Source organism: Quercus lobata, chromosome 1 (genome assembly GCF_001633185.2).
Source record: "Quercus lobata isolate SW786 chromosome 1, ValleyOak3.0 Primary Assembly, whole genome shotgun sequence".
In the NCBI taxonomy this organism is placed as follows: Eukaryota; Viridiplantae; Streptophyta; class Magnoliopsida; order Fagales; family Fagaceae; genus Quercus; species Quercus lobata.
The window spans coordinates 34,972,708-34,982,661 of NC_044904.1; the positions used below are offsets into that span (position 1 = coordinate 34,972,708).

Sequence of the window (9,954 nt, forward strand, 5' to 3'; positions counted from 1 at the left end):
TGTAAAGCACACCAACCAAGAAAGATTCAATCTAAAACTAGCAGCCCCTAAAAAAAATTTTCAAATTGAAATAAAGAAATTGTGCTATTGTCAAATTTTCATGTCGTTATCTTCATTTGTTAAATTATTGATTAGCGTGATTATTTCTATTTACCTTGACAAAACTATATTGTAATTCAATAATCTAACACAGACCCAATTGTGGCTAACTAGTTTCACATCATCCACTAAATACTAAACATTTCAAAACAATTATAAATTCTCATTAATTATTTTTTATGTTCTTTAAAATGAGGGGTACAATAGTAATGTTATTATAAAATGATTCCATTCCATTCCTTCCAATGTCACTTCCAAACGGTGTTACTTACTTTTCATTCCATTCCATTCCTTTCCATTCATTTATTTTATAACATCCAAACAAGATTTTTAAATTCCATTCCATTCCTTTCCCTACTAAATCCATTCCATTCCATTCCATTCTATTCCATTCCATTCCTTTAATGATCATTCTATTCAATTCCATTCCATTCCTTTATAAACTCCCAAACGGACCTAGAGAAGAAAAATTATATATATATAGATATTTTTTTTTTAATTAAAAGAAAATTCTGTAATTTAGTAAAGTCACTTGGTGCAACCACAGTTTTTAAGCCTAATTTTATTATATAGTATATGATATTATCAATTTGACCAAAAAAAAAAAAAAATGACCTAACAAAGTTGTATATGCCGGACGAGAATGAGAAAAAAAAAATTTATTGAATATATTTTCACAACTTCTTTTTCCATAGCACGATACATAATGAAAACAATCACATTCACATCCCTTAGCATTAAACTTCCCAATACTTTTTTAGGGGTATATCATCATATCTGCAAATTGCAACTCCCCAAATTTTTTTTTTCCTTTTTCATAGCGTACTAAGCCACTTATTTCGTTATCTTAAAAAAAAAAATAAATAAATAAAAAAAGGGAACAAACAATGGAAGGGAACAATCTAAAATTAAAAAACTTACAAAAATTTCCGAGAAAATGCAGTTCTCAGAGATCCTTATTTTTGAAGCCAATTCAAGTTGATATCTTCCTTAGCCACCATTACGTTTAAACCAGAGAAACTTTCCTTGATTGGCTCCCATAATTTGGCCCTCTCTTCATCACATACCACAAGCTTCAACTGCTTGAGATCAACAGTTGATGGTGGCAACTGCTTACGCAATTTCAAGCACTTTTCATGTGTAGCTCTTTCAAATTATGCAACTCACCAATGTGTTTTGACAACCAGATAATGCTTAGGCAGTCAGATATGTCAAGGATGTGTAACTTATGGAGACTTCTGATTGACTCTGGCAACTCTGACAATTCGGTACAAGACCTAAACCTTAGCACTTCTAAATTCACCAAGTTTCCAATACCTTCAGGCAATGCAGACAACTTATGACAATTGGTGATGCTGAGTTTTTCTAGGGAGAGAACCTCACACAACCATGTAGGCAATTCCACTAGATCATTGCAATAGTCAATGTTTATCTCCATTAGACTTGGCAATGAATCTGAAACCTGTATAGTAGAATTCCCAAAAGCTTGACCAATATTACGCATAAATAACGATATTTTCTTCACACTTCTCAATGGTACAGGGGCATTGCAAAGGGAAGGAATTGAAATCTTCTCCAATCTAATTCTCTTTAGATTGGGGAGAGACTTGAGTAGCTGAAAATTGCTTAATTCAGCCGGAAAAAAACCATAATTAGTGATAATTATGACCTTCAGTTCAGCCATTTTCTCCAGAAACTCGGGTAAGGTGTAATTCCTTGTTTGAAAATTCAGAACTAAAGCCTCAACTTTGGGTGCTTGAATGTTGCACCAACTTGATGAAAACAATTCATCTGCAAAAAACATAATATGGTGTTACAAGATACTCATTTGTAGGTTACATAACGAGTGTGCATGTCTGTGTGTTTTAGTCTCAGAGAAAATGAACCAACCAGTTGAGATAGATAATAAACGTGCATTGATGAGTTGTTGCTCCTGTTTAATCCACCAGTTTGGTAGTTTGTTTCCACTTATGTCCACAATCAATCTTTCCCTTTCTGTTATTGGCTCCTGGCTGCTCAAATGGATAGCTAGGTCTCTAAGAACATCATGTTGTGTGACACAGTCTTCATTGTAGCAGTTGCTGACCGCACTCACGTCTTTCCTGGTGAATGGCCAAAAGTATAAGCTTAGAAGAGATTAAAATTCTTCAGTCCTCACATAAGAAAAAATATGCATTCCATGACAATCGAACACAAAATTGTGGAAAATAGACACAATCAGTTTCTATCCATCATAATTGAAATCAAATGGTTATAAGACATGCATAAAAAAGAATAGACTACTAAATGTTAAATTCACCCCCTTTTCTTAGGCAAAGTAACATAGGTTTCCTTCTAACTCTTTTTAGTAATCACCTTTAGCATTATTTGTATAAAAATCCTACATTGGCCCCCAACATGTCAAAGAAGCTATATTAATATATCATCAATTGTGATCAGAAGTAAATCTAGCAGGAAGACATAATACAATATTTTGGGCCTTTGGCCATGTATAGAGTTATATCATATCAAAACTAGCAACTAGCAAAGATTACATGAAAAACTTATCCTAAAAGTAAATCACACTTCAGAAATCAAAAGTCTGAACAAACCTTGTCATTACAAGACTAGCCAAATTTCTTGTGGTGAGTTCATGCAAATCGGCAGTAACATGGACATCATTTTGGTTTGGTTCATGTAATTCTGTCCACAGATCAATGGGGGCAGTAGCAGGAATTCTTCGGTCTTCAGGAAATGAACCAAGGTCCATGAAATACTCTTTGAGGATGCTCTTTTCATCAGAAAATTCTAGGCTTTTTTCTAGACGAGCAAGCACTTCCTTATCAGACTTAAAAATAGAATGACCATCATCAGACCATCTCATTAATGTACTTTGCCAAACTTCTACAGGCCTCCCACGGAGTGAACCACCAATCACTTTAAGGGCTATTGGCAGCCCCCCACAACCTCTTACTATCTGCATTTGAAGGAACCAAATTAAATCAGTAATTGTGTATTGGTTACAGGGATAACATTGGCCAAGATTTTAGTTATCTAAACCACACTTTGTTCTGAAATATGGAAACGTGGTTTGTATTACATTTTTTTTTTTTCTTTCTCTTGTCTTCACTCAAGTTCTGGGGAAAATTGGTTTGTTGAAAACAATTTGAACAAGCTTAAATGCATGTGCAAGGATGAAAGCATGGTTTTGGCAGGTATATATGGTATAATGTACTCAGCAACACAAAAATAGAATTTATATGATTATATCTTTGGTCATATGCATACCGTGCCCGAAAGGCAAAAGTTCAAACAAAATTAAGCATATTTCATATATATATGTCCCAGATTGAAAAAGTACCTTTTCGATTTGTTCTTTAGAAAAGTAAGAGCTCATGTCTTTGAATGATGCTGAGCGGCAAAAAAGACTCATTGCATCTTCAGGACCTAATGGATTTAAGTTATATTTAGACTTAAATTTTGGAAATGCAGTTCTTGAAGTCACCACAATCTTGTAATTTGGAATATTAAACTTGAACTCGTCAATTATGGATTCTGATTCAGGCCAGACATCATCCAAGATCATCAATATAGGATTTGAATCATTTGATCAATTTGATTCAAATGTTGCTCCTTTGATGCAATTTGATTCAAATGTTGCTCCAGCTGGTTGATTGCGTCTTCATCATTCTGAATCTCGTGTGCACAACTATATAGATTTTGTACAACGACCTTTAGGTTGGGATGTTTTGAAACGTTGACAAAAAATATATTGTCACCATATATGCCTATCCAAACACAATATAGTTAGAAAGCTGCCACCGCTACAATTTTCATGTCTAATAACATTATACGTCTACATACGTAAGGGTGAAGTGAAATGAACAGAATTCCAAATCCTGGCAAAGGGTAAGTGAGCAAAAGCAATTTTCTAGGAAACTACACCAATTATATATAAAGATAATTAAATTCCCCTTTTTTTTCCTTACATTTTCTTTTTCACTACTACTAAGGCAGTAATTCCAAAGAAAGAAGCAAATACTGTAACTATTTAAAAGACTAAAACAAAATAATGAGCATAAATAGCAAACCATGCATATCTTGTTTTATTAGATATATATTTGTTCCAAAATGTAGTTCAATTCACTTGCATAAATTGGAATCTTCATATGTGAATGAAGTATTCACATTTATTCCAACTATAGTTAAATATATATGATAATAATAATCAAGAAATAATACATTTAAATTAGGATTCATCAATGAAATTCTCTCTCTCTTTCTTTTTTTTTTTTTTTTTTTTTTTTTTTTTTTTTTTTAAAGAACAACCTAACTGTTTACTTTTACTACAAAAAGTATCCACATACTATCACAATAGGAAACTATCGCCTATGTTTTTTGAAAGAACAATGCCACAAACTCAACATTTTAGCAATTGATCAAAAAGGGTATAATTATCACCATTATCACTTTTATTATGTACCAACCAATTAATCACCAAAGAAAAAAGTAAAAAACTCTCTTTGAATTCACTAGACTTATTTTATTTTTTGATAGTTTGGCTACAAACTATTTTGTAGGCATTGGATACAAACTCCCACTAGAAAATTAACATAGATATATATTTTAAAAATTCATCATTGAATTGTATGCTATTTATGTTTTTAACATATATAATAAATTTGAAATTTTGTTCAGATCATATTATTTACTAATCAATTCATAAACTTATTTTTTATACATCTAAAAAAACTAAAAATTTAAATTTGACTAATAAAATTTTAACTTGCAAACAGGTTTAATGGGAGAAAAGTAGGCAAAATTTGCTATTTAGACTGAATTTAGAAATTTTTTTGGAGAATAGCATGCGTGTCAAACTAATTAGTTAGTTGGACTGTTTTTGGAACTTGAGTTTGCCAAACTCGATTTTGGGCTGGAAATCAAACCCTATAGTGGCGTTTTTTTAGTTCCTATAGCAGCGTTTATAGTAAACGCCACTATAGGGTACATATAGTGGCGTTTTTGACAAACGCCACTAAAAAAACGCCACTATAGTTTGAATTTTGGGCTGGAACTCGAGTTTGCCAAACTCGAGTTTCAAAATCAGTCCACCTTACTAAATAGTTTGACGCGCATGCTTTTCACAAAAAAATTTTCTGAAAACAGTCTAAATTCCAAATTTTGCCGAGAAAAGTACCTCTAATTTCGTTATCCCAACAAAGCATTTTGACCAAAGTGGTCTTCCCGCAACCTCCAAGAGCAGTCAACAGAAGCACCTGCTCCTCTTTCTTCTTCAGCTCCATCTTCAACTCCTTCAATGGCAAACCCAACCCAACAATATAATCCCGGGGTCTAGACACCGACAGTGTCCGTAACCCAAATCTCATCCTTATGTCCGAATTCAGATTATTCATACGCTCCCGAATATCGTTCACAGCCACCAAAGTCTGCAACGTAGTCCTTCCGATCTGTGCTTGCAAATCAACCTTACAGAACTTTTCAATGGCTTCGTTCAACTCCTTAATTTTGAGCGCGTAATAGGCTTTGGAAAAGATCTTATACGGCTGGATTTTGGAGCATTTGTCAACCATCTTCGCGCCCTTCTTCATAAGTTTGACCAACCTCTCTATTTCCTTTTCTGGGAGATCAAGAGCCAAGTTTAATTGTCTTATCTCTTTCACCAAAGATTCTAAACTCTCTAGCGTGGCACTTAAGTCTTCAAAAACTGATTTGAACATAATGGCTTGGCCTATAACGTTCTTAACCGTATCATGCAAAATAGCAAATCCCTCTCCAAAGGCCGCCCCCACAACACCCCCTGCAACAAGTGACATAACTTTGGAAACAACCCCAATTAAGAAACAAATACAATACTAGATCTATCTACCCAACTAACCCAAAAAAATAAAAAAATAGACACGAATTTTTGCGAGGATGAATTAGATTTTCATCCAAACAAACAAAAGTGCAAAGAGAGAGAACGATCGAGAAGCTGCTGAACAGCGATTTAGATCTCAAAGCTCTCTCTTCTAGTTGCTCTGCTCTGAGCTTTGATGCTAAGCAATTTGAGAAAAAGAAAGAATGGGTGTGACCTTTTGACAGAGGTACGTGGGTGGAAGTTTCTATTTTCATATTCATTTTTGTGGTAAACGACCGCGAATACTTGTCGTACGAATCGTTGGACTGGGAGTGCCAAGTCCAGTAGAGCACAGCCCAGCCCAAAAAACATGGTTTTTTTTTTTTTTTTTTTTAAAGAAGCATGTTTCTATCTACTACACAATGTGCAATAAATAAATAAATAAATATATATATATATATATATATATATATATATATTTATATTAAAGGGAGAAAAGTATTTTATCCTCTTTATGTTTGGGGTAGTTCACATTTCCCCAAATATAGAGGGGTGAATATACTTTTTCCCCTATATTAAATGTCATGTGCAATTTAATTAATTAGCCAAAAATAAGACATCTAAAACCCTTACTATCCGTCCATTTTTTCATATATTACAACAGATGGAGGTTGAAAGAATGGAGGTTTAAACTCTAATTTTTCTTATAAAGGATACTAGACAATATCGCTAAGTTATAAGGCTTTAAATTGGGATATTTAACCTTTGAACTTTGTCATTTCATTAAAACTAGACTAAGAATTCTAAGACCAAAAATAAGGAAAAATTGGATTACCTATTACATTTCGTCATGGATTAGAAGATCAAACAACTCTTGAATGGATAAGCTCACAAAGATCACTACACATCATCAAAACAACTAGGGTTGACTTAATATAGTTTGAGGCCTGAAGCGATAAATTCAATTGAGCCTTTTGTTATTTAAATATCACTAAAATAATTTTTAGTTCTATAGTTTATTTATTTTTATGTAAAATATATTATTCTTACTTTTAATATGACTAATTCACTTAATGGTAGTTAGGTTGATTTTTTGAGGAGATCTTTGCCAAATCTAGTGGAGATCGTAAGATCTTTAGGGGAGAACCACTGGATTATCGATTTCAATCGCCTCTCTCGATTTTGACCAAAATTGACTCGACCATGGAAAATCCAACTCAATCTGACTCGTTGATGCACTTAGTCAACGAAGGGTTCTTTGTTCTTGGTTTGAGCCCAAGTTGAGGACAAACCTTACCTAAATCGACTTGCAAACACTCCTATTGGTGGAAATTGAACAATATAATAAATGAGTATTCTAATTACTTCTTGTGATTAATGACACATCAATTTGTAAGACTAATGTAGTAAAATTTGTATTATCTTTAACATCACTCAATTCTTTTGGTCTTCTTAAGAGTGGAGGAAAAATTATACCACTCATATATTTCTTTTAATAAAAAAAAAAAAAAAAAAATTATATCTCCCACATTTGGGGGTCTTTCTCTAATATGGGGCCTGTGCCATGACCTGAGTGGCCTAGGCTTAAGGTCAGCCTGAAAGCAACTAAGTATCATTTTGACCAAGGGTAGTTGTACATTATGCAGTGAAGGCTTAGTGAACGTTTGGATAGCGGCAAGCGTCCAGCATTTGCGCATCCAGGGTTTTGTGCGTGGGTCTCGTGCACTGTTCACGAGACCCACAAACCTCTTTTTTTAGCAAAACTTTCATTAAAAATGGGTCCCATGGTACTATTTACACATTTACAAAATTATTTTGTTATAGTGTTTTCAGTTTTCAGTTTTTAGCAATAAACAATATCCAAACAGATCCTCAATGAATTTTTTCAAGGGGTCATTAAAAAAATTGAATTAAACAAAATTTAATAAATAGAGAACTGGAATATATCGAATAAATTGGGGATATTACACAAAGTAATGATGGAAGAACAATGTCAATACAAAAGACAAATAGAAAGTAGATAACTTGGAGGCACAATATCGTTTTCCTTAGACAATATTTGCCCCCACACTATTGTCGCTAAAGGATTATTGCAAATTTGTTTTCAGGATACAACCAAGTTGTTCTACAAATAGTAATTCTAGAGAATGACCACAAGATTTCTTGTATTTCTTTATAACTTACTATTTTGGGGAGATTTGGAATAAAAAGAGTCCTAAACTTATGGTTTTCTTTAAATAACCAAGAACTCTACCAATTGCTTTCTAGTGATCCACACTTGGATTACTTGTAAATCTAGAAAGTTTTCTTTACTCACTGAAAAAGATATGTCTGGTCTTGTACAATGCATAGCATACATCATGCTACCAATAGCACTAGCATACTCGGGCTATGTTGTTGCTCTTCCAGTGTTCTCACCCAGTTTTATGCTCTGATTAAAAGGTGTATTTACTTCTTTTATATTAAGATGTTCAATCTTTGAAGAACTTTCTTGACATAATGAGATTGACATAATGCAAAACCCTCACTATGTCTTTTAATTTTGATTCCTAGAATAGTATCTACTTCGCTTAAATCTTTCATTTGAAACATAGAAGAAAGATACTTTTTGGTTTCATATGTACCTTTCATATTTGTACCAAATAGCATATCATCCATATAAAGGCATACAATGACTCTATATTCCTTTGTAAATTTGGAATACAGACATTTGTCAGCACTATTGTGCACAAAGCCAACCGAAAAAATCACTGAGTGAAATTTCCCAAATCACTTAGTCAAGTTTTGGAGCTTATTTCAAGCCATACAAAGACTTGACTAATTTGCAAACTTTCTTTTTATTTCTAGAATGTACAAAACGCTCAGGTTGTTCCATGTAAACTTCCTCATCAAGATCACCATTTAGGAAAGTTGTCTTGACATCCATTTGATGTGCAATTAATTTGTATAAGGATATAAGTGCTAACAACACACGAATAGATGTGATCCTAGCTACCAATGCAAAGTTATCAAAATAGTCTATCCCTTCTCTTTGTTTAAAGCCTTTTGTCACTAACCTTACTTTAAATGTTTGAATTGACCCATTAGTATTGTATTTTCTTCTAAATACCCATTTACAACCAATTGGTTTGAACCAGTAGGTAGATCCACTAGAACTCAATTATTATTGAATAATATTGAGTCCATCTCATCATTTACAGCTTCTTTCCAAAAAGCTGAATCTCTAGAAGCCATAACTTGATCCTTAAGGCTATGTTTGGATGGGTGGATTTTAGGGAGGATGGAAAAAAAAGAGTGGAAAATAGGAGAGAAAATGGGTGAGATTGGTGTTTGGATGAAAGGGGGAGGGGGAGAGAAAAGTGGTGGGGCCCAGCTATTTTCTCTCTGGGCCCACCACAATTCAATCTCTCCAAAATGAAGAGAAAATGAGGGAGAAAAGGAGGAAGAGTGCATTTGGACAAAATTGCCCTTCTCTATCCCATGCCAACTTTTTGTCTTTCCGGTGTGGTTTTTTTTTTTTTTTTGTCAATAAAATTTTGCATAGTAGACGTTAGTACTGTTTGTTTGTTTTTATCTGTTTTTTTTTTTTTTTTTTTTTTTTTTAAATATCCTTTTAGCATTTGCTTATTGTATAAATAAATAAAAAAATTAAAGTGTCCATACAATTTTTTTTTAATAATAAATGTGTTACTTTTTGTTTATATATTTAGTAAGGATATAATGGTAAATTTATATCAACTTCATTTTTCATCATCTCATTTTTTATCTCAACTAAAAAAAAAAGTTTTCTATCCCTCCACTTTTCCACCCTTCCAACCAAACACAAATGAGAGAAAACTAAATCTTTTCCATCCTTCCACTTTTCCATCCTCCCACAATTTTCTATCCTCCCACTTTTCCATCCTCCCAACCAAACAGACCCTTAAACATGATGGGTATTTTATTTAGAACCACTTGTCTATTTCCTTCAATAAGGTACAATTGAGCTTGATAAGAAATGAAATATGGACCAAAATCCT

General features: G+C 33.2%; 2 protein-coding genes across 2 annotated transcripts; both read right to left on the reverse strand.

Annotated features, from left to right (window-relative positions):
* Positions 1-980: 980 nt before the first annotated feature.
* On the reverse strand, positions 981-2,229 carry LOC115988459 (probable disease resistance protein At5g66900). Its single transcript, XM_031112037.1, has 2 exons — positions 1,990-2,229; positions 981-1,890 (listed from the first exon to the last, which is right to left on the reverse strand). Exon 2 carries the CDS (start codon positions 1,781-1,783, stop codon positions 1,223-1,225), a length of 561 nt encoding a protein of 186 aa, XP_030967897.1. The 5' UTR covers positions 1,784-1,890; positions 1,990-2,229; the 3' UTR covers positions 981-1,222.
* A 315-nt stretch (positions 2,230-2,544) lies between these two features.
* LOC115988451 (probable disease resistance protein At5g66900) lies at positions 2,545-3,678 on the reverse strand. The gene is made up of 2 exons (XM_031112026.1): positions 3,440-3,678; positions 2,545-3,055 (listed from the first exon to the last, which is right to left on the reverse strand). Exons 1-2 carry the CDS (start codon positions 3,662-3,664, stop codon positions 2,666-2,668), a joined length of 615 nt encoding a protein of 204 aa, XP_030967886.1. The 5' UTR covers positions 3,665-3,678; the 3' UTR covers positions 2,545-2,665.
* Between the last annotated feature and the right edge of the window lie 6,276 nt (positions 3,679-9,954).